General features: G+C 46.1%; 1 protein-coding gene across 1 annotated transcript in view; it reads left to right on the top strand.

The window, feature by feature from the left end:
* The window catches only part of LOC146782980 (IgGFc-binding protein-like), a 334,560-nt gene that overhangs the window by 110,924 nt on the left and 195,670 nt on the right, over positions 1-27,966 (top strand). Inside the window, exons 13-22 of the mRNA XM_085639314.1 lie at positions 2,474-2,611; positions 4,301-4,465; positions 13,693-13,790; positions 19,958-20,036; positions 20,766-21,905; positions 23,970-24,157; positions 25,325-25,466; positions 26,727-26,968; positions 27,075-27,223; positions 27,739-27,867. Coding sequence (XP_085495440.1) covers positions 2,474-2,611; positions 4,301-4,465; positions 13,693-13,790; positions 19,958-20,036; positions 20,766-21,905; positions 23,970-24,157; positions 25,325-25,466; positions 26,727-26,968; positions 27,075-27,223; positions 27,739-27,867 — 2,470 coding nt within the window. The remainder of the gene's footprint in view (positions 1-2,473; positions 2,612-4,300; positions 4,466-13,692; positions 13,791-19,957; positions 20,037-20,765; positions 21,906-23,969; positions 24,158-25,324; positions 25,467-26,726; positions 26,969-27,074; positions 27,224-27,738; positions 27,868-27,966) is intronic.

Consider the following 27,966-nt stretch of genomic DNA (forward strand, 5'->3'; position numbering starts at 1 on the left):
TAAAAACGGGAGGTCTAAACGGCTAGCTGTCTCCACAACTGTATTATACAGATCAAAAATTTTGGAAAAGTGCTCAACCCAGTCTCTAAAATATGGGCTTCGATACCTGAAGTGGTCCCGTCCTTAAAGAAAGGATGATTCATAACCTCTCAAAAAGCTGAATTGTCCCTTAATTCGGAAGCCCATCCCAGGTCTTCCCAGGCTTTCGATCTAACTTCCTGCTTTCTATTTTCTATACCCTGTTTATAGGTTTTTCTGGTTGCCTTAACGTCATCTGGAACTGAAATTCTGCACAACATTTTCACTCTTAGTAGTAATACATCTTGGTAGCTCGTAGCCGTGTTCCTGAGAAGCAGCTGCCTCCACAGAGGGTTGTCCAGAGCTTTCAAAAAGTTAAATTACTACTTCTGAAAGCTTTCCTCTGTCCGAACAGACTGGTTATATCAGCCCTTTTTGGCTGATAATGTAGCTACTCAGTGAAAAGGTGCCTATGCTGAACTCTATATACTCATTATAACATGGTGTCTTTAGCCGGCGGTGCTGGCTCGGTCTGAGCTGTGTTTGGAAGAGTCATGGTACCTCCTGTGTCCGCATGAATGCCGCGGAGTGTTCAAGGAGCCTGGAGGTGTAGGTTCTATGATGTCAGACATATTTAGGGTATGTTAATGGACGCATCTGGCACTTTAGACTTGATCTCTCAATAAATTCTCTGCTTCTTCCCTAGCTGAGTTTTTGTACCTGCTTTGGATAGTGAGTTCCTTGCATGCTGCTCTTGGCTGTGTTTGTGCTGTTTCACCCCTAGGCCGCTAGATCTCAGGCCGGCTTGGCGCCTAGAGAAGAGAAGCATGGGTGCTGGGATCTTGTGATTAGAGATTGCATCTGTGAATGGTTCATCCCTAGCTGAATGTTTGTACCTGCTTTGGATGGTGAGTTCCTTGCATGCAGCATTTGGCAGTGTTTGTGGTGTTTCACTCCCAGGTCACAAGATCTCAGACCACCGTGGCGCCTAGAGCAGAGAAGCATGGGGGTTGGGATCTCCTGGTTAGAGATTGCGTCTGTGAATGGTTCTTCCCTATCTGAGTGTCTGTACCTGCGTCAGATAGTGCGTTACTTGCATGCAGCTCTTGGCTGTTTGTGCTGTTTCACACTCAGGTCACTGGATCTCAGGCCGTCTAGGCGCCTAGAGAACAGAAGCCTGGGTGTTGGGATCTCGTGATTAGATACTGCGTCTGTGAATGACTCTTCCCTAGCGGTGTGTTTGTACCTGCTTTGGATTGTGACTGGCTTGCATGCCTCTTTTGGCTGTGCTGTTTCACCACCAGGTCGCTTGTTCTCAGGCCGTCTAGGCGTCTAGATAAGAGAAGCCTGGGCAGTAGGATCTCGTGATTAGAAATAGCGTCTGTGAATAACTCTTTCCTAGCTGAGTGTTTGTACCTGCTTTGGATAGTGAGTTCCTTGCATGCTGCTCTTGGCTGTGTTTGTGCTGTTTCACCCCTAGGCCGCTAGATCTCAGGCCGGCTTGGCGCCTAGAGAAGAGAAGCATGGGTGCTGGGATCTTGTGATTAGAGATTGCATCTGTGAATGGTTCATCCCTAGCTGAATGCTTGTACCTGCTTTGGATGGTGAGTTCCTTGCATGCAGCATTTGGCAGTGTTTGTGGTGTTTCACTCCCAGGTCACAAGATCTCAGACCACCGTGGCGCCTAGAGCAGAGAAGCATGGGGGTTGGGATCTCCTGGTTAGAGATTGCATCTGTGAATGGTTCTTCCCTATCTGAGTGTCTGTACCTGCGTCAGATAGTGCGTTACTTGCATGCAGCTCTTGGCTGTTTGTGCTGTTTCACACTCAGGTCACTGGATCTCAGGCCGTCTAGGCGCCTAGAGAACAGAAGCCTGGGTGTTGGGATCTCGTGATTAGATACTGCGTCTGTGAATGACTCTTCCCTAGCGGTGTGTTTGTACCTGCTTTGGATTGTGACTGGCTTGCATGCCTCTTTTGGCTGTGTTGGTGCTGTTTCACCACCAGGTCGCTTGTTCTCAGGCCGTCTAGGCATCTAGATAAGAGAAGCCTGGGCAGTAGGATCTCGTGATTAGAAATAGCGTCTGTGAATAACTCTTTCCTAGCTGAGTGTTTGTACCTGCTTTGGATGGTGACTTCCTGGCATGCAGCTCTTGGCTGTGTTTGTGCTGTTTCACCCCCAGGTCACTGGATCTCAGGCCGTCTAGGCGCCCAGAGAAGCCTAGGTGTTGGGATCTAGTGATTAGAGATTACATCCATGAAGGATTGTTTCTGAGCTAGGTCCTCTCATGGGGTGCTACTTCTGGGACGGTCTAGATACTGGGGTGAATTGATATTTTGTCTTGTTCAACTTATGGTTCAGGTGACTGTTAAGAGAGGCACTTTCTGGAAACAAATGTGGCTGCTTTGCTCACTAGACATGCTCTGAAAATCCCCCTTTTGTTTTATTCAACCAGCGTGTCTCGCCAGCTGTGATTTCGACACTTCGGGCGATCTCTGTGGCTGGCAAGACCCCGGGCAAGCTTGGGAGCAGTGGACCGGCCAAACTGACACCCCCGGAACTGGTCCAGACGATGACTTCTCCAAGCCTGGCAGTGAGTAGATATAGGGGTTCCCTTTCTTCTGCACACAGCCCTGGTCCAGAGGGCACATCCCAAGCACGCCTGGGTCTCTCTGGGGAGACTTAAAAGCTGAATTCCACCTACTCCCTGGATCTCGTGAACGAGGGACGGAGAGGAGGGGAAAGGAGAATAGCTCTCAAGTACACCCCACTTTTGTTGAGTTCACACAGTATTTAGCACATTTTTGTTTGAACATTCTTCCCTCATTCCGACGTGGCTCAAAGGAAGGTTGAGTTTGGAACAGCACATTAATGCCATGGGACCATCATTCCAAGTATGAAAGGCTGAGGGCAGTGGGTGGGATGGATGGAGGGGGCGAGGGTCTTCCTCACACGCTTCACCTTTGCAAGGTTTCAAGCAGGCTCTGAGGGCACCCTCGAGACTACAGCAGCGGATGCACTCTCTGGAGTGTCATCACACTCTCGTAGTCTGTCTCCAGCTCTTCCCTGTGTGTTCTATCTCCTGTCCTGCATCATTGCCTCTCGTTCTCACTCAATTTCATTGCATCTACATGTATTTCTCTGTATTCTCCTCTCCTGCCCTTCCTTCATTTGAGCACCTCCAGTTTTCCATCCCTTGTTACAGATTTCATCACCGCTTTCTATCTCTTGCCACAGTGTTTGGTCCCTCCCACTTGCACTGTTGTCCTTCTCTCCTCCACTGTCATTCCCCTCTCCTTTACCCACTGTCCCTCGCTCCCCCACTGCTGTCTCTCCTTTACCCATTGCCCCTTCTCTGCTCTACTCTTGTTCCTTCCTTTATCTTCAGCCTCTGTTCACCCATTTTCATCATTCCTTCTCTCAAACATTTCTTTAAAATGCCCTGTTCCTCCTCAGTTGTCTCTTTCTCTTCATATATAGTCCTCCCCTCCTCCGCCACCCTCTTCCTCACTAACCTCAGATCCGCCGCCTTCAGTGCCTTTCCACACAGAGTTTACAATATCTTCCCACTAATCAACATCTGCACCTTTTTTTCTCCATCCTGATCTAGCCCCTACCTTGCCTTCCTTTTCTCTTCTGCCCCCAAAGTGTTTCCCTTACACTCTCTTCGTTCCTTCTTTGCGCATTACTCAGATCTTCAGTTCTTCCCTCACTCTGCCCTCCTTTTCTCGCTTATCTCCTTCTGCAAGCTACTGGTCCATAAATATAGGTCAGCCAACCATACAACACCCTAGAAATACCACATACACAGGTGTGGCTGCAAAGGGAACTCTAAAGATGTGCAGTCAATGGAGCCACGTGTTGTCCTCGAAGGTGGCCATGTTTGAATGTTATTGCCTTCTGTCCAGGGTATTAACACGGGTGAATGCTTTTTGCAAAGGGTTTTAACTGATGTTAATTTCCCATCCTACTAATGTTTACCTAAACCGATGTAAGGGCACATTAAGGGGTATCATATGACTGCATGTGGGCAGTAAGGCTATTAGCTCCCACCACCCTAACAGTATCCAACAGTCAAATAAACGCACCCACTTTCTGGGTGTGCATCTCGTACCCCGACACTGACCCTAGGGTGCAGACAAACAGTAGATGGTAATTGCAGCATTCCTGGAATTCTGTCTGATCAGACAATCTCAGCATCCTCGTGTAGTGTTAATGATGCACCTTTTTTCTTGGGCTTTTTGAACCTTGAAGCAATCTGCTGTTCATTGTCTTTCCCTAGCTGGTCTTTACATGCTGATGGATTCAGGATGGGGAACTCCTGGTCAGAAGGGGACCCTCGTGAGCCCCTCATACAGCTCTCCTGGATGCTTGGAGCTCCGCTTCCGCTACTACTTGTATGGACCCTCGGCCTCCGTGAGGATGAGGGTTTACGCCAGTGATGCAGGTAAGGCCTCGATGGAGCCACAGGTGGCATTGTTGGAGAACAGGGGTTGGGTCTTCGCAGCCTATTAGGGTAGGGGGACAGCATGGGCCCGCCTCCTGCTTCTCCCCCAGAGTGGACAGCACAATGCACAACGTATCCTTTTAGGGGGACCAGATGGCTTCATGCTTCGAGCACACAACACTTCCAGTCATGGGATGTCATGTTATTGGCGTTCTTGTAGTGTACAATCTGCACCACATCAATGCTATAAACATAACACTACAAGGTAGATCTCTTAGTTGTCTGGGGGCCTTCACACGACTCTGCCTTTTCCGTCGCAGTCCGAAGTCTGAGTCGTTAAATGATAAGTTGGGGTAGTCATTGAGCGGTTGAGGTGTGACCTTATAAATCATAGTGCTCAGATGTGAAAGTCATATAAGGTGAACCACATTAAGTGAAGACTGTAAGTACCATAATGACCTCATATTACGTGTAAAACCTACGCCTTGAGGCAAGATACTCTTGTGACGTGCAGCATTGTGGGAATCCTTCATGAGCATGACAAGCATTGCCAGAGTGAGTGCATGGGGGTGCATACAACAAAGCATACATTTCAGATGAGTCCACCGGCTCCCTAGGCTAATTCTTTTGAATTCTCTCCTTCTTTCTGTGCTGTTTTGTTGCTGCTAGAATGTCTGATCATGAGCCCCCTTCTTGGAACAATTTGGCAGTCGCCTTGGCCAAGTCACAGCCAATCAGACTGGATGCGATCCCACAATCCTTTAGGAATGGAAGGCCACCGCGTGGGTCTGCTGAGGTAGCCAGGATCCTCAGAGGTCCATTATGAGCTGGTTTGGATTCCAGGGGATTCTGCAGATCTGGTCCCTGCCACGGGAATCCACCCAGATCCATGTTGGAAGGGTGCAGTCAGAGGGTGACTCTGGTGCCTGTACTCATCTGCATGTGAACATCACCTCACATCACTATCACAGGACCCCTGGTGGAGACACATCTCTGCTGGGATAGCCACACATTCTCTGCTGTGTTTACATGGCTCCCATGACCAAAGGCACCCCTAAAGCAAGCCCATCAGTGCACTGTCTATTAATCTGACAGCGTACGCTGCCCCTTACATGCAAGGTAAGTACAGCAAGGCAACCTACTCGCCCTAACCACTAGGTCTTCTATCAGCCTATTTATACTTTCATTGATAAATTAAAACTAGCTTCACCTCCATTAAGTCCTTACTAGGGCCCCTCCCTCGCCAGGACACTCTACCAAAATGGAGATAAGTCCCAATCCCACAGGATGTAACACCTTCATTATCAATTACCCTCTAACCTCTCCAAAAATGCCGCCAAAACATCGCATACTCAAGGCCAGACCCGAAACTTTAATCTCAGACATCTACTTCAGTGCAAACAAGGGTAGTATAGTTAATGACCTCATCTTCTATATCAAACAAGCATTGGCATAGCCAATAGGTCTCGCTTTTGGGACCTTATAAGTATTTAGTTATGCAGCACAATATCCTTGGTGTAACAACAACTGTTGCATGGCAAAACACTTATAGGTCCCAAAGGCGAGACCTATTGGCTATGCCAATGCTTGTTGACTTGGGGTATGACTAGGGCATCTGCGTGTCCTGAACAGTCTCAAGGAAACAAAAAGGTCAAAAAAAGTTTTTTTCAGAGAGGATTTCCAATACGAGTCCTCCTAGGAGGGGACAAGATGTATGCCAGCAAGCATGAGTCTATTTGGCAAGCAAGAGTCTAGTTATAGATCCAATGTTTATTAATCATAGGCTGTTCAAGGGAACTACAAGCATGTATTAGAGTACTAACTCAATAGGCAGAACCTAAAGGACGAGGGGGGAAAAAAAACCTTGTCAGGGCCCATAATTAGCGGTACTGAAGTCTGTTGAAGTCTAAGGAAATGGGGGAACAAAGGGTGTGCTGTCGACAAAGAATGCCCATACTTACGAAAAAGTGGACAGAGAACTGTCTGTATGTATTCTGGGCCGTGAGTCTACATACGAGGTAAATACAGTATAATATCACTCAAATCATGGGCATCGAGTGCCTCGGTCAAACCAACCACTTGTATAGAGTTCTAAAAAGAAAAAGAGAAAAGTAAGAAAAATAACAAACCCGGAAGTATGGGGAAAAATATATATATAAACGTGGATAAGAGAAAAACGGGAAAAGGGTGCCTCACTACACTTACCCAGAATGGCGTCCGCTGTACGTATCGTCACGTTGATCGCAACCCGTCCCCTGGCTAAGAGGTGAAAAATGATTAGGGTCGGAGGTTTATATACGATAGTGTGAGATCTGTGCAGACGGGAAAGCCATTCAACCACCTGCACATGAATCTCAGCTGAAAGGCTAAGCCGTAAGGAACCGCGTCTAGCTATCACCGCCATGTTGGGTTCCCAAAGCTACGCAGCGTGTCACAGTAGACGGGGCAGTATAAGCTGTCTGAAATGCGTAACGGGATATAACGCAAAGCCCACTTAAAAGAGTACAAAGAGCAGATGAAAAAATGAGAAAAATATATAAAATGCGATATGTGAAAATAAAGACACCAATAAAGAACTAATATAAAAAACTACTGTTTTGTCATGAGTGCTGACCATACACCCTAGGGCAAGAAGACTTAATAGCTAACGATAACAAGCATTGGCCACGCGGCAGTAAAAGTAACGCCGCGCGGCCGTAAAAGCGAAAGTCATCGCAATCACTCTGAAAGCGAAAGTGATCGCGATCACGATGACGCGCTAAAGCACGCTAGGGAGGCGCGCGCAGCAGCAGGGGGAGGGGCGGAGATGGTGCTGAAGGCTAGCGCAGGAAAGGCAGATGGCTGGTCGAGAAGGGAGGGGGGAATGCGGGGAGCAGCTGTGCGCGTGCACGCCATCGTGCACTCAAGCTTGTAGCCAGCACAAAAATGTGGGTAGCACTTTCAAAACCCACCTACTAAATGTCTTGCCAGACCAGCGCATGCGCTGGGTCAGGCGAGACCTAAAAAACGAGCATGGAATGCTTTCTACTCCATGCTTCGAATATCAGGCACTAGAAAACCCCTCATGGCCTCAAATTAACGACGTCGCCCTCGCTCACTCTCAACATTAATGCCAATATCACCCTCTACAACAATGGTATGATCCTAATCCAAGCCTCCAATGTCAACTTAGTTAAGATGGTCAATTTCTTCCCTACACTCAAAAACTTGGTCTCTGCAAAATCCAATGACTCCTACCCATACCCTACCATTACGCAGGACCTAACCAGTCCTTCCCCCACCACAGCCGGCAGGTCCTCACTCTCTCTAAAACATTCTTCACCCTTAGATGATCCCAGAGCCTCTCAGTCCCCTGTCGAACTGGCCCAACCCACTGGACCCCCGACTCAGAAGGCGGGCGGGCCTACGGGTTCGCTCTGCCCGCAGTTCTCCTGTCCGATACTGGCTGATTCTAGAGCTGAGAGGATCCCTCACACCCTACCGCCATTGCTCTCAATGAAAGATCCCTCTTCCTTCATCCCTAGTTCCACGCCACCCACTAGAACGGAGACCTGGAAATTGCCCTCCACGGACCATGATTGGTAAAACCCATGCAACCCTGACTGGACCGTCCCTGACTCACAGGTTAATGGCCCTCCCACCCTCTCTCTTTTAGCAACCTCTCCAGCCAAGCATCCTGGAACACCGCAAGTCCCTAAGCACCAACTCCCCCCCCCGGAACTCCGCCTCACCACATTAGACCCCCCGGGTATACATCGAGGCCCCTCCTCTCCGCCAGATCTCCCAACACAACCTCTACCCCTCACCCAGCACTCAGATATGGTGGCGAGCCTGGACGATATATCTCTCCAGTTGCACCTTCTTACCGTCGAACTACATGACTTGAAAGCCCTCTCAATTGAACATTTTCCCTTGATCAGCTCCCTCCTCTCCTCTGTGAACTTGTCCAGAGCCCCCCCTAGTGATAGAGTTCGCCTTGGCCAGTCCCCCACTCTATCTCGAAAACCATACCCCTACATAACGCCCTACCCGCCACAGAAGATTGAAGATCTATCTTGAGTCTAATGATATCGATGACCTACTCAACTCTTACTCGCCTACTCTAGACATCAACACGATCCCTCCGGGGCAAATTCAAGCCATCCACTCTAACCCGAACAGAGAACCCCCTCACAATCCTGGAGTCATCAATAATGACAACCTCATGAGAGTGAACATCACCCAGACCCCTTCCCCCTTTACTCTGGTACGACTTAAATGCGTACTACGCAACTCCAGGTCAGCCAGTAAACACGCCTCCGATATCTTCGACCTCATACAACACAATGAGCTAGACATTATCATCCTCACTGAAACTTGGCTCAATCCCTCCTCAACTTCTATACTAGACCTCCTAGTGCCTCCTACCCATGACATAATACGTCTAGACAAAGCTTTGAAGCTGGGTGGTGGCCTAGCTTGTATACATCGGAGCACACTCTCTGTTTCCCACTCAGAGTCTTCTATGCCATCTTCCTGCGAATACCTTTGTCTCAACATTTCAAGTAACAACATTCAGGTGTGCAAACTTCACACTTTTTATCACCCCCCCCCCCCCCCCCCCCCGGGGGACAATCTCCCCTTCATCGAACAATTCATCGAAATCATCTCTGGCAATGTCGATTCCGTAATGTCCCAAATCTTCCTCTGTGATTTAACCTACACTGGTCTAACCCCAATGACCTGGCTGTAACATGCCTTAAATCATTCTCAAGTGATCAAGAGTTGATTCAACATTAAAGGAGAAACTCTAGATCTCATTATCTCGAAAGGGCAGACCATCACACTGGATACCATTACCCCTTGCGATTGGTCCGACAATCACAGCATCTTTTTTTATATTAACAAGGAGGTGGCTCTGAGGTAGGCTGAACCAACGTAATCGAAGATCTGGAAAAGGGACCTCAGATCTATCAATACAGATGATCTAGCAACCCACTGTAAATATGCCCTTTCCTCCCAAGCTGACATGTCAGAGGTTCAGGTACTCTCTGACTTTTACAACTCTACTGTATCTAGCATCATGGATTCCATTGCACCACTCCAACAAAAAAATGTCTCATCAAAAATATCCAAACTGCGGTTCAACCACAATTTAAGCTCGGAACGCCGCAACCTTGGGGCAATTGAACGACCTTGGAGATCCAAACCCTCCTCGGATCAGCTAAAACTCCTTAGAGAGGTTAGGAGTGCCTACAACAAACAAATCAAGAGTGCTAAGGCAGACTACTTCCGATCCCAACTTGATCAAGGCGCTAATCGCCCCAAGAAACTTTTTGAACTGGTTAAACAGCAATCGGTGGAATCTCCAAACCGCTATGACACTGGAGTCAGCCTACCCTCATGTGATGAACTTGCTGCCTTTTTACTGAGAAATCAAGACACATCAATATTGAACTTGTTTACAGGAAGGCTCTATTGCCATCCTATGGGTCCGCACCACCTCCTGCCCTCTTAGAGAAGCTCAAACCAATCAGCCTGGGCATCAAGAACAATGCTTCATGGGGTACCTTCACTCCCTTCAGTGAAAGAGACATCAACAAGATTCTTCATAATATCAACCCATCTAATCACTTTAGTGACCCGTTGCCACCTTCCATCGCCAAAGAAATCAAGGATGCTGTCATCCCCATTTGGACAAAGATTATCAATGCTTCACTGTCACAAGGCACGATCCCAGATTGCCTAAAAGCAGCTCAGGTCCCACCTATACTAAAAAAACCTACTGCAGCTAGTGCTGACCTTAATAACTCCCGCCCTATCTCTAACATCCCCACCCTAGCCAATCTCCTAGAAAAATGCGTCCAATCACAACTTTGTGCTCACATGGAGAATTTCCAACTCCTGGACCAGCATCAGACTGGTTTTTGGAGTGGGCACAGCACTGAATCGGCTCTGACTCACGTTAAGGATGACATTTAAAAAATGCTTGACCAAAATGAATCTTGCCTCCTAATCCTCCTCAACCTTTCCTCTGTGTTTGACACTGTCAATCATGACAACCTCCTATTAAGAACAGGATGGGCCTCTCAGGTCGGGTGTTGCAATAGTACTCGTCCTTCCTCCACCACAGATCACAAAGAGTCAAGGTGAAGCACTCTCTCACCCAAGGGTCCACCCTATCTCCTTCAACTTGTTCTTTGAACCATTAGCTAATGCACTAAATTCCACGAACATTCTCTTCCATATGTATGCGGATGATACGCAACTTTATCTGAAAATCTCCTCCCCGGATAACCTCACATTACTCAACACTACTCTAACGTCTACTCAAAACTGGTTAACCGAGAACCAGCTCCTCCTTAACACCTTCAAAACAGAATTCCTTCTAATTTCTTCTCCGAATCACTTCCTCAAGTTAGACCTTTGGATGAACCACCTCACTGCCTTCACCTGCTCCCCCCTCATTATTGACTCAGCCAAATCTCTAGGAATCACCCTGGACAAGCATCTGAACATGAAGAATCATATCAGCAATGTGTGCAAGGGAGCTAATCACCTGATGAGGATACTCAGGAATATCAAACCATTCCTTCCTCAAGCTGTTTTCAAGCAGGTAGTCCAAGTGTTTGTTTTGCCGAAACTAGATTATGGCAGTCCTACGCTCTGTGGCCTCCCCAAATATACCTTGGCCCCACTAAGAGCATCTTTGAACGCTGCTGCCAGACTGGTTGCGGGTACCAAAGGAAATGCTCACATATGCCCAGTCCTAAAATCCCTTAATTGGTTGCCCTACGAAGCACGAATTCAGCTAAAGATTGCCTGCCTGTCTCACAAAGCCCTCCATTTCAAAACCCCCAGTTATCTAGCGCAAAAGCTAGAATTATCCAGAGGTGGTAGACCTTCGAGAAGTGCTAAAATCATTCATCCTGAAACCACAGATCTTTCGCAAAAAGCGAACGTATCATCAAGCATTCTCCGGCTCTGCCCCAAAGATCTGGAACTCTCTTCCACCCGAAGTACGCAGAATCTCCTCCATGGTTGCTTTCAAATTGGAAGCTAAAAGATTCCTTATGACCAAGTTCTTACCTTAAATGACTTTGGATCATCTGCTCTAAGTCATTGGACTTACAACCTTATGACCTGCACTGGGTGCTACTCTTCGTTGACCTATCATTTACTCCCCTGTTAGCTCGCTATGTACCAGTTATTGTATTTCTCTCTAGTGACCCCTTTTGTTTTGTAACTGTTCTGTTTGTTATTCTTATTTGATGCCGGTACTGCAATTTATTACCTTCCTTCCCTCCTATTGTAAAGCGCTCTGATTCCTTTGGGATCATGTTCACGCTATATTAAGCAGGAGGCTGTTGGCATCTCTCCTTAAAACTGTGAGCCTTGTTTCTGCACTTTTCATCTCTGCCACACAAAATGCAGGTGGTGGAGGAAGTTTTGGGGCGATCTGTGTAAATGACGGGCAGCTCGGCCTCTATGAACCCCCAGTGAGACAGCTCACCCATTCTGCATCCCAAACACTGAGTTCAGGCTGCTCAGAGACATCATCTGCCCTGCAGTGTATCAGTAACTTAGATCTTAAGTGTCTGTGAAGTCAGGGTCTCCCCCTGTGAACCTACCACTGTCTTTCTCTTCCACATAATATTGTGCAACAAAGAGTGTGAAGCAAAGTTATTAAGAACTTCCCACGCCTCGACTTTAAGTCCCCCATAATAGTCCACAATTAGCCAAGATCTTAGGAAATCATTCACATAAATGCCTAAATGACGCAGTTCGTGTTCACTGGTTGGACCGCTTACACATAGATTGAGCCAACACATTGGTGTAGTGGTTAGAAGCTTCTCTAGGCTCATTTGCCCAACCATCAGCCTCAGAGCCCCACCATCGCTCCAGCAATTCAGGATGGGACTCAAGACTTAGATGTTCAACCAATAGGAGAACAGGCCGAGTTATCAGAGCACCTCGAGACCCTCATGGGTGAAGCAGCCTCATTCTACAAATCCTGATTGATTGATTGATTTGGAACATAGTTATATTGCACAGCAAAGTGCCATAAACTTGTTTAGCAGCCCAAAGTTGCTGCACCGTTTCAAGCTACTACAATCACTTATCAGTCAATGAATCAACCAATCAGTATTTGTTAAGCACGACTACTCACCCGTGAGGGTCTCATGGCGCTTTGGCATCGTTAGTTAATCTTGTTGGATAAGGAAAGAGAAAGCCAGTGGTGGACTGTATAGGCTGCACCTCGATCTTCAGTCACAACAAGTTGAGTGTCCTGTGCACAATTCATCTGGCACCTGCTGCTGTTTAGTGCCCCTGTTCAACAGATCAAACGCTTGCAAAATATAACAAGGTACACCAGGAAAGAGTCCAATTCCAGTATAGATTTCAAAATATCTCCTTTATTATAACACGTTTCGTTCCATACACTCCGGGAACTTCATCAGGGCTCTAAAGTGCATATAGTGATGTATTTTTAGGATTTAATAGCTTGATATTTCATCCATAGAAATGTAAATGAAAAGTCCTCCATATTGGATCTTCCAACTGTTCTATGGGCTACAACAAATTCTGACGAGCATCATTAAGCCTCATGATAGATACCATGATACGTATCCATGTCAAAGAACTTTGCGGACTGGTTTCAAAAAAAATTTTTTTTTAAACCAGACATCGCTATATACACTTTAGAGCCAATGAAGAAGTTCCATGAGTACATGGAACAAAACGCGTTGGCTGGATTTTAACTTATTCTGGAGAATAAAAATAAAGGAGATATTTTGAAATCTATACTGGAGTTTGACTCTTTCCTGGCGCACCTTCTTATATTTTGTAAGTCTTGTTAGATAAATCTCATTTTTGGAGAAATTTTCCTTTGTCCATCCAAATTTGTTCTACTGATCCTATTTGTTTGCATTGTTTCTCACTTCCTGGGTTCTTCCTAATCTAATTCATTCCGAGCCAATCATTGCTGTTTGTGCTTTCCCGCCCCCTTAACCGTCCAGTTGTTAGTAGTAGGGTAAGGAGTCTGCCCTGGTGACTGTGTTTTCCCTAGACCAGTGCTTTACTTCCTCCTGGCAGACAGGACTCTGCCTACAGGGGTCTTCTCGAAGGCAGTGGAGTCGAGAGGGAAACAGGGCAGATACCCCTGGCTCCAAAGAGGTCTGCAAGTGGCTCAGTTTCAGGTGACTTGTGCTGTGAATATTAATAATGTGATTTTCTTGTCTAAACAGGTGGAGCGCCTGGGAACGCCCTATTCACCTTGACGGGGAACCAAGGAAAAGAGTGGAAGCTAGCAGTAGTGCCGTACTCCAGCACCAGCAATGTCACGGTAATCTGGCTGTGCTTGCATGTACTGATATCAAAGCAGTACCGGGTACACAAGGGCATGGCTACCTATAGTGGCCATAGCAACATGAAATGGAGTGCTTCGTTTAGGTGCAGCACTGGGTATAGTACTACAGTGCTTATCGTCAGCTCATTGTAACTGCTAGGTGGCAGCTCATTACTATGTAACTGCTGGGTGGCAGCTCATTACTATGTAAATGCTGAATGGCAGCTCATTACTACCAAAACTGCTAGGAGGCTGCTCATTACTACATAAACTGCTAGGTAGCAGGTCAATACTACGTAACTTCTGGGTGGCTGCTCATTACTGTATGAACTGCTGGGTGGCAGCTCATTACTACATAACTTCTGGGTGGCAGCTAATTACTACATAAACTGCTAGGTCTCAGCTTATTACTACATAACCATCTGGGTGGCAGCTCATTACTACATAAACTGCTAGGTGGCTGCTCATTAGTACCTAAACTGCTAGGTGGCTGCTCATTACTACGTTACTACTAGGTGGCTGCTCATTACTATATAACCATCTGGATGGCAGCTCATTACTACGTAACTGCTGGGTGGCTGCTCATTACTACGTAACTGCTAGGTGCCTGCTCATTACTGCATAAACTGCTAGGTTGCAGCTCATTACTGCATAAACTGCTAGGTGGCAGCTCATTACTACATACACTGCTAGGTGGCAGCTCATTACTAAATAAGCTGCTAGGTGGCTGCTCATTACTCCATAAACTGCTAGGTGGCTGCTGATTGCTACATAAGCTGCTAGGTGGCAGCTGAGGACTACATAAGCTGCTAGGTGGCAGCTCATTACTACGTAACTGCTAGGTGGCAGCTCATTACTACATAAGCTGTTAGGTGGCTGCTCATTACTACATAACCATCTGGGTGGCAGCTCATTACTACGTAACTGCTGGGTGGCTGCTCATTACTACGTAACTGCTAGGTTGCTGCTCATTACTTGCATAAACTGCTAGGTGGCAGCACATTACTGCATAAACTGCTAGGTGGCAGTTCATTACTGCATAAAGTGCTAGGTGGCAGCTCATTACTGCATAAACTGCTAGGTGGCTGCTCATTACTGCATAAACTGCTAGGTGGCAGCTCATCACTACATAAACTGCTAAGTGGCAGCTCATTACTGCATAAACTGCTAGGTGGCAGCTGATTACTAAATAAGCTGCTAGGTGGCTGCTCATTACTCCATAAACTGCTAGGTGGCTGCTGATTGCTACATAAGCTGCTAGGTGGCAGCTGAGGACTACATAAGCTGCTAGGTGGCAGCTCATTACTACGTAACTGCTAGGTGGCAGCTCATTACTACATAAGCTGTTAGGTGGCTGCTCATTACTACATAACCATCTGTGTGGCAGCTCATTACTACGTAACTGCTGGGTGGCTGCTCATTACTACGTAACTGCTAGGTTGCTGCTCATTACTGCATAAACTGCTAGGTGGCAGCACATTACTGCATAAACTGCTAGGTGGCAGTTCATTACTGCATAAAGTGCTAGGTGGCAGCTCATTACTGCATAAACTGCTAGGTGGCTGCTCATTACTGCATAAACTGCTAGGTGGCAGCTCATCACTACATAAACTGCTAAGTGGCAGCTCATTACTGCATAAACTGCTAGGTGGCAGCTCATTACTGCATAACCTGCTAGGTGGCAGCTCATCACTACATAAACTGCTAGGTGGCAGGTCATTAGTGCATAAACTGCTAGGTGGCTGCTCAATACTACATACACTGCTAGGTGACTGTTCATTACTACACAAAACTGCTAGGTGACTGCTCATTACTACATAAACTGCTGTGTGACAGCTCATTACTGCATAAACTGCTAGGTGGCAGCTCATCACTACGTAAACGTCTGGGTGGCTGCTCATTACTACGAAAATGCTAGGTGACTGCTCATTACTACGAAACTGCTGTGTGGCAGCTTATTAGTCCATAAACTGCTAGGTGGCAGCTCATAACTACATAAACTGTGAGGTGATAGCTCATTACTACATTAACGGCTATGTGGCAGCTGATTACTACATAAGCTGCTAGGTGGCAGCTGATTACTACATAAACTGCTAGGTGGCAGCTGATTACTACATAAACTGCTAAATGGCAGCTGATTACTATGTAACTGCTGGTGGCAGCTCATTATGTAACTGCTAGGTGGCAGCTCATTAGCACGTAACTGCTGGGGGACAGCTCATTACTACATTAGTAATAGGTGGCAGCTGATTACCACATAAGCTGCTAGGTAGCAGCTGATTACTACATAAACTGTTAGGTGGCAGCTGATTACTACATAAGCTGCTAGGTGGCAGCTCATTACTACATAAGCTGTTAGGTGGCAGCTGATTAGTACAAAAGCTGTTAGGTGGCAGCTCATTACTACATAAGCTGCTAGGTGGCAGTTGATTACTACATAAGCTGCTAGGTGGCAGCTCATTACTACATAAGCTGTTAGGTGGCAGCTCATTACTACATAAGCTGCTAGGTGGCAGCTCATTACTACATAAGCTGCTAGGTGGCAGTTGAGTACTACATAAGCTGCTAGGTGTCGGTATGGGAGTAGATAACTAGAAACAAAAACATGACTAGTTACAAGTTGAGCACTGGGAGACGCTGGACTGTTTATTCATCTAATGTTCGATATATAGTGAATGGGAATATGGTCTATGTTTGTTATGTTATGTTGTGTTATTTTCTGTCATAAGTGATTTATAGAGCACACTGTCACCCGAATGATTATACCAGCACAACTACCCAAAAGAGCAACTGAAAGGCGAGTAAATGTGAAGCAGTAGATCTGAGCTACAGAGTTCTCCACTGCTTCCAAGCAGAGACAGAGGGGGCTCGGCCACCCTTACGAGCTCCTCTGACTCTAGGAATGATTAGTAATTTGTAGGTGGTGTAGTGATGCGTCCTGGAGGGAGTCTGTGTTGTTACGCATTGATAAATAGGATACTGTACTTGTTGGACAATGCAAAGCGTCTTAAAGGATGTGCTGGCTTGAATGGGAAGCTAGTGAAGAGATGTTCTTAGATGGGTATCTAGACCATGGTAAGTTACCAAGGAGCTGTATGTTGAATTACTTGAAGTCTCTGCAATAGTGCTGGTTTTAAGCCCAAATAGGCACCATTTCAATACTCAAGCCTGGAACCAGTCAAACTGGATATTGTCAAACGACGACAGTCCTCAGGACACAGATAACTTTAGGGTGAATGTCCACATCAGCAGGTGCAATTGACGCAAACAGAAGAAACTTGGAAGTTCATCATCTACGAATATCCAAGATGGACTCCAGTGCTTTTAACTGAGCCTGATGGAGGAGGGCAATGACCAAAATCAGAAGTCCAGAGGGAAGAGTGCAGAAGGGAAGAACTATTACCAGGGGCCAGAACTTCCATTTTGTCCGCGTTGAGCTTCAGCCAATGGAGTCCCGTCCATTCTGTAGCTTCAGTCTAACAAAGCTGAGATGATCAGTCCTTACTGAGCTTGGGCTAGTGGTGTCCCATCCATTCTGTAGCTTCAGCCTCACAAAGCTGAGATGATCAGTCCTTACTGAGCTTCGGCCTGTGGTGTCCCATCCATTCTGTAGCTTCAGCCTAACAAAGCTGAGATGATCAGCCCTTACTGAGCTTCGGCCAGTGGTGTCCCATCCATTCTGTAGCTTCAGCCTAACAAAGCTGAGATGATCAGTCCTTACTGAGCTTGGGCCAGTGGTGCCCCATCCATTCTGTAGCTTCAGCCTAACAAAGCTGAGATGATCAGTCCTTACTGAGCTTCGGCCAGTGGTGTCCCATCCATTCTGTAGCTTCAGACAGAAAATGCTGAGATGATCATTCCTTACTGAGCTTCGGCCACTGGTGTCCCATCCACTCTGTAGCTTCAGACTCACAAAGCTGAGATGATAAGTCCTTACTGAGCTTCGGGCCATGGTGTCCCATCCACTCTGTAGCTTCAGACTAACAAAGCTGAGATGATCATTCGTTACTGAGCTTGGGCCAGTGGTGTCCCATCCATTCTGTAGCTTCAGCCTAACAAAGCTGAGATGATCAGTCCTTACTGAGCTTTGGCCAGTGGTGTCCCATCCACTCTGTATCTTCCGACTAACAAAGCTGAGATGATCAGTCCTTACTGAGCTTCAGCCTGTGGTGTCCCATCCACTCTGTAGCTTCAGACTAACAAAGCTGAGATGATCAATCCTTACTGAGCTTCGGACACTGGTGTCCCATCCACTCTGTATCTTCAGACTAACAAAGCTGAGATGATCAGTCCTTACTGAGCTTCAGCCTGTGGTGTCCCATCCACTCTGTAGCTTCAGACTAACAAAGCTGAGATGATCATTCCTTACTGAGCTTGGGCCAGTGGTGTCCCATCCATTCTGTAGCTTCAGCCTAACAAAGCTGAGATGATCAGTCGTTACTGAGCTTCAGCCCGTGGTGTCACATCCATTCTGTAGCTTCAGCCTAACAAAGCTGAGATGATCGGTCCTTACTGAGCTTCGGCCACTGGTGTCCCGTCCACTCTGTAGCTTCAGACTAACAAAGCTGAGATGATCATTCCTTACTGAGATTGGGCCAGTGGTGTCCCGTCCACTCTGTAGCTTCAGACTAACAAAGCTGAGATGATCATTCCTTACTGAGCTTCGCCCACTGGTGTCCCATCCACTCTGTAGCTTCAGACTAACAAAGCTGAGATGATAAGTCCTTACTGAGCTTCGGGCCATGGTGTCCCATCCACTCTGTAGCTTCAGACTAACAAAGCTGAGATGATCAGTCCTTATTGGGCTGACGGCTGAGTTTAAACCTTTGTTTGCATGTCATCAGCGTAAGTGTATGGTAGCAGCCAATGAGATCGAATAATGGTGGAACGGGATCTTACATACCTATTAAACGGTTCTGGAGAGAGCACCAAACCCCACCGCATCTCACAGTCCAGGGGCTTGGAGGTGGAAAGGAAAGAGCTAAGAGACACTATATGAGAACTAAATGAAAGAAAGGAGGTGAGCCACGCGGCCACCATCCCACCTATACTGGCTGTAATGAGTTCCTGAATTTCTGGATGACGGTGGACAATGTCAAATGCCTCTGCTAGATCTAATAGAATCAGAACTTTGACACTGTCAACATCAGCGGCCACCCATAGGTTATCTAGCGCTACAATGGGCTAGAAAGAGAAGCGGCGCTGAATAGTAACTAATAGTTGATAATGTCTATAGGCAGGCCCTGGACTAGAGACTGTAGTATTGTTGCCCATCAGTACAATTGTAGGGTTCTCAGTACCAAAGGAATTCATGCTGTCCCCTGTTATTTATTTATTTATCAAAATTATTAGGCAGAGAATCGGAGCTGGTTCAAGTCAAATGTGGATAGAGTTAGAGTTTGCACTAATTAGCAGTGCAGATGTCAAGGAAGAAACAAACTACACGTGCAATGCAAGTCTTTGTGTCAGTACACCACTGGCTAGAGAACAGACATCTGACAGCAGTACTTCATAGAAGCAGAACAGAGGTATGCATGAAGTGTTTGTTATCTGTACATTACAATGTGCAGAATAAAGTATGTACTATGTATACGCACTGAACCAGAAATAAAGTGTGATATATTGGCAAGCCAAGGTTGCCTAACACGGATACAACTTACAGGTTAAACTCCACAAGAAGGCCTCTGGGCTCCCAGCAGAAAGGCAACTCCCCGAAATGCATCTGGTTGAGGAATGATGGTTAAACATACTAGAAAAACCGCAAAACTTATCTAAAAAAAAAGTTACCCAAAAAAAGAAAAGACAATTTGAGGTGAAATTCTAGATTTATTTCAGAATAACTTCAGATAAATGTAGAAATAAATCTATAAACCGCAGCACAGGGTGTTGCTACTGTCTTACGACGCGTGTGCCGTCACCAACAGGAGGTACATCCTCTGACCACATTACAGTACAGGGTCAGTGCTGTGTCCAGTGTGAACGGAGCACATACATTGATCAGGCTCAGAGTGTCCGGGTTAGTGGTGACCTTGGAAATATTGCTTTGTGAACACCCAATGTGCAGGATACAAGGGACAGGGATTGGGGAGGCGTGGAGCTGGATCCCACAAGCAAGAACCTTTCCACCTGGGTGCTCAGCCAATGTGTTCTTCCTCTGCTTACAGTTCATCATAGAGGGAGTGTACGGAGAGAGGCCTGGGACGGACATAGCAGTGGATAGCGTCGAAATCTGTCCATGTCAAGGTAAAACACCTGGATGTTACTGTCCCACCGTTACTATGAATCCGAGCTCTGTTTCCCATGATGGTCACACACTGTCCCCCTCCACCCACCCTATTTGCTTTCCATTTCCATCCTCTTTGCCCAAAAAAGCACATAATAGGGCTTTTTCTGAGATGACAGGATAAGTTTTAAAGTTTATATTGGATCCATCCAGTCCACCCTGAAGGTGTTTTGGGCACACCAACCAATGTCCAATCAGAATACGCCCTGTCTGCCTAAGTGTAATCACAAATATCTATCACATTTCAAAAGGCATATCCCTTTTTTAAGAAAATAATTTTCAAGATGTTATTTTTGGCTTATAAATGTCTGCATGGCGGACCTCTAATCTATCTGCGGGAAAAGCTCCAGGGTAAACTCCAAAGGAAACACTGTGATAAGTACTCAGGCTCTTCCTTCATATTCTAGGGTCCAGAATCCATTGAGCCTGCCCTCGGGGTTTCTCTATTTTAGGCCCTAGATTGTAGTGCACACTCCTTCCAGAAATCAGATGGATCCTTTCTTTTCCCTTTTCAAAGAGATCTAAAGCTCTCTTGCCGGGATTATATCCACCCATTTGTAAGTGACATCCTCCTCCAGTTTTGCATGTTGTTACCCTCTTCAAGCGCCTCAAGGCTTGCAGTATGTGCCTCATAAATACATAAAATAATGAAATCTCGATTATGAACATGTGTTTTACTTCTCAACTAGGAATCATCCCATCGGTGGCACCGAGCACAACAACAACAACTACAGCTACTGGAACAACAACAACCACAACAACATTAACTCATCCTGTAACCACAACAACTACAACAATTTCATCTGCAACAACAACTGCGACCACAACAACCACACCTCCTGTGGCCACAGCCACAACTGCTCCTGTAGCCAATGCAACTACAACCATATCTCCCACAACAACCAAAGCTCCAGGCACTACAACAACAACTCCAGGGACAACTGCACCTACTACTCCTGGAAACGCTACAGTTACAACCATATTCCCCACCACAACAACAACTACTCCTAATATGACAACAACCACAACTGTGAGCATAGCAACCACAACTACGACTCTTGGGACCACAGTAGCCACATCTCCTTCAAACACAACAGGCACGCTTCCTGGGACTACACCCACCACAATGCCCTCAACAACCACACCTCATGGGACCTCAACTACTACAGTTCCTCTAAACACAACTACTCCTGGGACAACTACTAGCAAAATTCCGGGGACAGCAACGACCACATCTGCATCCACAACCACAACTCCGGTGATGACGACACTGAAAACAACTCCAAATGCCACAACTACGATTCCTCCAGTGACAACAACCACCACTCTCAGAACTTCAACAACTATAACTCCTACAAACACAACAACTACAACTGGTGGGGCAACAACAACTCCAAATGCCACAACTACGATTCTTCCAGTGACAACAACCACCACTCTCAGAACTTCAACAACTATAACTCCTACAAACACAACAACTACAACTGGTGGGGCAACAACAACTCCAAATGCCACAACTACGATTCTTCCAGTGACAACAACCACCACTCTCAGAACTTCAACAACTATAACTCTTACAAACACAACAACCACAACTGGTGGGGCAACAACAAGTACAGCACCTGCATCCAAAACCACCACAATTCCTGTGAACACAAATATCACAACACCTACAACTGCAGCTCCAGGAACAACTACAGCACCAATCACAGCTCCTGTGATCACTGCAACCACAACACCTACAACCCCTGCAACCCTAACTCCAGGAACAACAACAATACCAACTCCTAGAACAACCACCACCACAACTTCTGGGACCACAATAACAGGTAATACACATTATGTGAGAGCGGAAAACTCTTCCCATTGATGCATGGGTGGTTACTTTTGTCCTGTACTTTGACAGTGACTCCCATTCTCTGTACTCTTCAAGCACTCTGCAGTATCCCCACCACCCATATAATACCATGTATGCCAGTTGGGTGTTGGGCCTCGCCGCTTCCACCTAAAGTATTTATTTCCTTCCCAAAGTAGATCCACTAAATGTGTAACCAGGTGATTCTTTCAGCCTAGACCTGAGTTTTCCAAACCCTTTGCAAACGCGACCATGGTGCCATAAAGTCCTCACCTCTCATCAACTTTCAGCAGGCTTAACTTTCAGAATTGAACAGGGCAAGAGTAATGTATTTATTAGGGGATATGGATCTTGGTGAGGTAAGCACCAACATCTGCATTTTATTTTCCAAAACCTCTGAATAGTTGTAATTTACCACACCTGATAACAGCTGAACCTCGAGGAGTCGGACATTATTGGGTGTGATACTTACTCCCTACAGATCTGTCTTCCCCTCAGAGGAGAGATGCCTTGTACAAAGCATTCACCCTACTTCTACCATGAAATGTGTGAGTTGGACATGTATCTCCTTTAGGTTCCTGCCAAACATCCCCGCCTTTGAGTGGAAGGAGCAGCTTCGATTCCTAGTTACTCTGTTTGACAGGGACAAGTGTGTCCTGTCGAATGCCTTTAAGCTCAGGGTGGTAACCACAGGACTGAAGTTCCCATTCTCCATTTCACCATAAGTCTGAGCTCCTCATCTCTGATGTCACCCAAGGTGGCACCCTGGGGAAGCAGTGTTAGGATCAAGGCTCAAAAGAGGCAAGCCCACCGTGCAGGCCTGCATCCTTCTACCCCAGGTTGAGTCTATCCAAGAAGTCTACCACACAAGATGCTAAAGGTTATCTTTGTCAGTTTATACAGTGGAAAAACAGAAAGTGCATTTATATGGGCCTTGACATGATGTCACACCAGTGTGCTATTGAGTGTTCATCGAGAAATGCCACCTTACTTAGAGAGGCCTGGCCAGAATCTGGAAACAATATCACACAGGGGTAATAATATTGTAGTCTGCGTCACTTGCAAGTTTAGAGTTGTGTGGAAAAACATGGTAAATAGACTTCAGTTATGAAGGCATCACACATTTACCATATGTATTTTACCATGGTTTCCCCAGACTTTTGCTAATCTAAACTATGGACCCCACTTTAGCCTTGTAAATCAGTTTGACCTTATTTCTGCTTATCCGGGCTCGTGTAGTAGGCCGACAGTGCAAATTTTCCCCTCTAAGGGCCACATGCATCAAAAGAAAAACCGGTTTCAAACGGGCAGATTCTCAGAATTTGCCCCTTTGCGTCCGGTATTTTTGCATTTGGGATTTGCGATTACCTAAATTGCGATTGCATTTAAGGAATCGCAAATTGAGATTCCTTAAATACAATGCATTAAAGTAAAAAAAAAATTGCGATTTTGCTAATAGGAGTCGCAAATTACCATGAATTTGTACTTGATGGTGATTTGCAAAAACTGAAAAATGCACTAAAGTGCATTTTTCAAAGTTCCATTTTACACACACACATGCCCTTGGGGCATGTGTGTGTGCAACATGTACTCATATATAGATTTCAGGGGTGCAACAGGGTATCCTTTCGGAACCCTTGCACCCTTGAAATTGCATACGCAATTTGCGAGTACCTATTGAGTACTCGCAAATTGCGAATGCAATTCCCATTCATTCCTATGGGCCTATAGGCCCATACGAATGAATGAGAACATACATTCCTTAATTGCAACTCGCAATTTGCGAGTCGCAATTAAGGAATGTTTAGAAATCGCTATTTTTTTAGCGATTTCTACATGCATAGGCTTTTGCGATTCCTTAATTGCGATTCCTTAATAATCGCAATTAAGGAATCGCAAAAGCCTACCTTGATGCATGTGCCCCTAAGGTTGTAGTCAAGAGGAGGTTCAAAGTACTGACTGACTGATGCTGGTCCTGCTTCATAGAACTTTTCAGGTCGCATCCTCACAGCTTTCCCTTTATTTCCCACCGGTCTAGTGTGCCCACCAAACTCTCACTACAACGCCTGTGCGCCAGCGTGCCCCCCTCGATGTGATGCCCCAGAGAACAACTGCAGCCTACCTTGCCAGCCCGGCTGTGTCTGCGACCCAGGATTTCTTCTGCAAGGGGGGAAGTGTGTGCCACTGAGCCAGTGTGGGTGCTTCTACAACAGCACCTACTATGAGGTGAGCAACATGGTCTCTGTATGAGGGTGGCTTACACAGTTCACCTGCTGATCATTGTGTGTGGGGGCACTTACGCAACAGGATCTACCGTTTTGTTTCTATGATGTTTATTCTGATTTTAGTGACATGCTGAGTGTGTATGGACATTCTCTACAACACCGTCAGTTGTGAGGTACAGGAAGTGCCCTAAGGGTTGTCAGTTTGATAATAGCACCTACTTAGAAGTAAGTGTCATGTCTGTGTGTTTGGCTACTTAAACAATGATGCCTGTTCTGAGGCGAGCGCCAGCCATTCCCAGTAAAAACTGCTTCTAGCAAACACAAGGAGATGATGGACGGAGCGCGGAAACTTTTCAGACACACCCTCAGTCACAGAACTGGGTTTAATCCATCATCGTTCTTTAGCTCACCTCGCCACCCCAGTTTGGACCCAGCTATATGCAAACCAGTCTTGACCCAGTGCCTCATGGGAACAGTCCAGCCCGAACTGCCAGGCCATGTCTGCTACTAGGACAGGAATGTTTCCATGTGAAAATAGATTGCAGAAACATTTATGCAGCAATGACTCAAACATGTGGAGGACCAAAATCTCGTCCATGCATAAATCTCTCTCTTCCAAGACTTCTACGTGTATTCAGTTCCTAGGTCCAGCCAAACCCACTTCTCATATAGGTATTAGAAGTGGGCTGAATTACTTTTCTTATTCCCATTCCGTCATTTCTGTTAGCAAGTGCATGGTAGCTGGATAATGTGCAGGTCGAGAGTTCTTGGTGTGCTATGAGAATATCAAGCTTTTTATATCAACCTCCAAAGCTATTGATTGCAGACTTTTTGGTTGGCCAATATTTTTGACCGTAATATTCTTACGTACAGCCTACAAGCCTATGTTTGTAGCGGAGATATTTAAGTAAGGTTCAGATTTTGGTAATCTGTGTTTTGGAGTATGTTTTGGCAAAATATGTTTTTTCAGTGTGTATTTCCGCATGCTACCACTGCACCTGCTTTGTGGTGTGAAATGTAGCCTTAGAAGGCGGGCTTCATCTCCAGCTGTGTGTGTGCGCTGCTTCTATAGCAGAAAATATTTTGAGGCAAGTGATGGGACGTGTGTCTGGGCTGCTTTAATCCCAGTAGCGCTTATTTCCATGTTCATGTCTCTGCTCATTTTCAGCCAGGCCAGGTGATCTGGGGGGAAGGCTGCTCTGAAGTCTGTACCTGCTTGGGGAACTACACCCTCCAGTGCACCAACAACAGCTGCTCCCCTACGGAGTACTGCAAGGAGGTGAACGGGATACCCAGCTGTTACCCCAAAGGTAAGAGCCGGTTTCAGTGTCTCTCAGATGAGGGAGGTCTGGGAATCCACAAGTGGGATGCCAGCAAAGTTTTTATTGGAGGTCAAATTTCATAGTTGATATGGAGGATCCTGGGCAAGCCAAAATCTAGACTTACCGGGGAATAGGGATGCATTTGAGAGTAGACATGACTACGGCGGAGTCCGAAAGATATCAATATATCAAGCTGAAGTTGTTGCCTGTGAAATAGAAAGTGGGTGCAACATACAGTATCTGATGAGCATAAAAGCTGCCTCAAAATGTACTGTACTTGGTCAGCATTGACTTGGTTGACAACTCGGTCAGTTGAAGTTGTGGTGGACACTCAACGTGCATCTCATTCCTGCGTGAGAATTGTTGATCTTAGTGTTGGCCAGGAAGCAGCATTCTACGGAGGGGTCTGCAGGGTAAACGGAGAGTAGGGACAGAGGGAACCAGACTGTCACAACAGGATGGGTTGGGGTGAAGGCCACATAAGCACTTTTATCCTAACCTAGTGTCAAACTCACAGTTGCTGCCTCATTGGTGTGTTCTTGCTCATGACATCTGTGAACATGCATAGGGCCTGAGTTAGATCTTGGCGGACGGGTTCCTCCGTCACAACGGTGACTGATATCACGTCCGCCGAAATGTTAATCCCATAGGATATAATGGAATCTATATTTCAGCAGATGGGATATCTGTCACCGTTGTGACGTAGTAACCAGTCTGCCAAGGTCTAAATCAGACCCCTGGTATCCTTCTAAGTTTTTCCAGAGATCCTCTAAGACGTCATCGGAAATAAGGGTGATCTGTAAATAGCTTTGCCTGTATATCTGTCTAGGCTTGTTTCTGATAACCTTTCTAACAAGCTTTTCTAATATCTGGTGGGCTGGAGAATGAGGATCAAAAGGTGGGCTATAAGAATGATTCTGTCTGTTAACAGGTTGTTAGAATAATTCTAGGGTTATTAATGGAAGGTTGGGCTTATCAAAAGGATAAAGAGACCCACAGTGTGTTTTCTGCATTGCATTATATGTTTTCTAAGGGATGTCTGCACAGCCATACTTGGCAAGGTCAGACATCTAATGTTGGTACAGAAGGTAGTGGTTGCTCTGATGTGTTTGTCAGTTGATTGCATCAGTGGGGTAGGGTGGCACACACATGGCTTTCGATGAATGAGCTGCTTTGTTTTGAGAGGACGGGGTGTTTTTTTGCCTACTCAGCTAATTTCAGCCTCTATCCTTCTCACTGCCATTTTAGATTCGTCCACTTGTGTTGTGTCCGGTGATCCCCATTATACGACCTTTGACAAGAAAAAGTATGACTTCCATGGCAACTGCACCTATGTTCTAGCCCAGCCTTGTAACTCCAGCCAGACCCCCTTCGCAGTGTACGCCTCCAACGAGTACCGATGGAACACGTTCACCGTAGCATACATCAAGGCCATCTATGTGGACGTTTACGGAGTGGTGGTGGCCCTGTTGAAGGATAAGATCGTCCAGGTAATACACTGAGCAGCCACCATTGGTGGCTGTTATGGCTACTACATCCATGTGCTCCAGAAGAGCTGAGAACATGAAACAGATACTCATTCTGGGTTACTTGCAGGTGAATGGAGTTACAGTGAACATCCCCATCAATCCGGCATCCGGACTGTCCGTCTTCTCCTCTGGGAAGTACATGGTGGTGCAGACTGATTTCGGCCTGGTTGTGCGATATGATGGAAACCACTATGCAGACGTCAAAGTGACCAGCGAGTGAGTACTATGGTTCGCGGATAGTACTGGGAGGGAGGCCTTTGGCTTTTCTTTACAGGACTGAGATTTTTTATCTGAAACATGATTTTTTTATGTCTTCAAACCCAGCTAAGTCCCTGAGTTGTTACTTAAGAAAGTGCTTTGAAGGAGCACTAAGCACACCCTGACACAACAAACACAACAACCTGCTGAATTGCTATCCCTCTTACTAGTGGTTAGCAAATAATCACTACCTCACTGTGCAAGACTGTGTGTAAATCGCCAAACCAGCAATATTATTATACCATATGTGTCTTTGACTTCCTCTTTGACTGAATCCCTATTACTTCACCGTCATACACCAACACATTGAGATGGGTCAGATTGCATGGACTTAACCATTTTCCCTTGTGGACAAGCTCTAGCTGAGACCAAGAAGCACTGATTATGGACAGACAGCTTAGGCAACTAGTGCCATGAAACCCTCCACTACAAATTTCTACAAATGAATAATAAAAAGATCTTCTCATTTGCAGCTATAAAGGAGAGCTATGTGGTTTGTGTGGCGACTACGATGGAGCCCCCAATAATGACTTCAGGACCCCCGAGGGGCAGCTGGTGTCAGCCATTAATGACTTTGGCAACAGCTGGAACGTCGATCCCAGGTACGTAGACCTTTGATTTCAAGCAGTGTGTATCTCCATAGGTATTAACCTGTTTTAACAACATGTTACTTTGTCTGCCTCTTTCTCCTCTTGTGTTTA

Source organism: Triturus cristatus, chromosome 12 (genome assembly GCF_964204655.1).
Source record: "Triturus cristatus chromosome 12, aTriCri1.1, whole genome shotgun sequence".
NCBI lineage: Eukaryota > Metazoa > Chordata > Amphibia > Caudata > Salamandridae > Triturus > Triturus cristatus.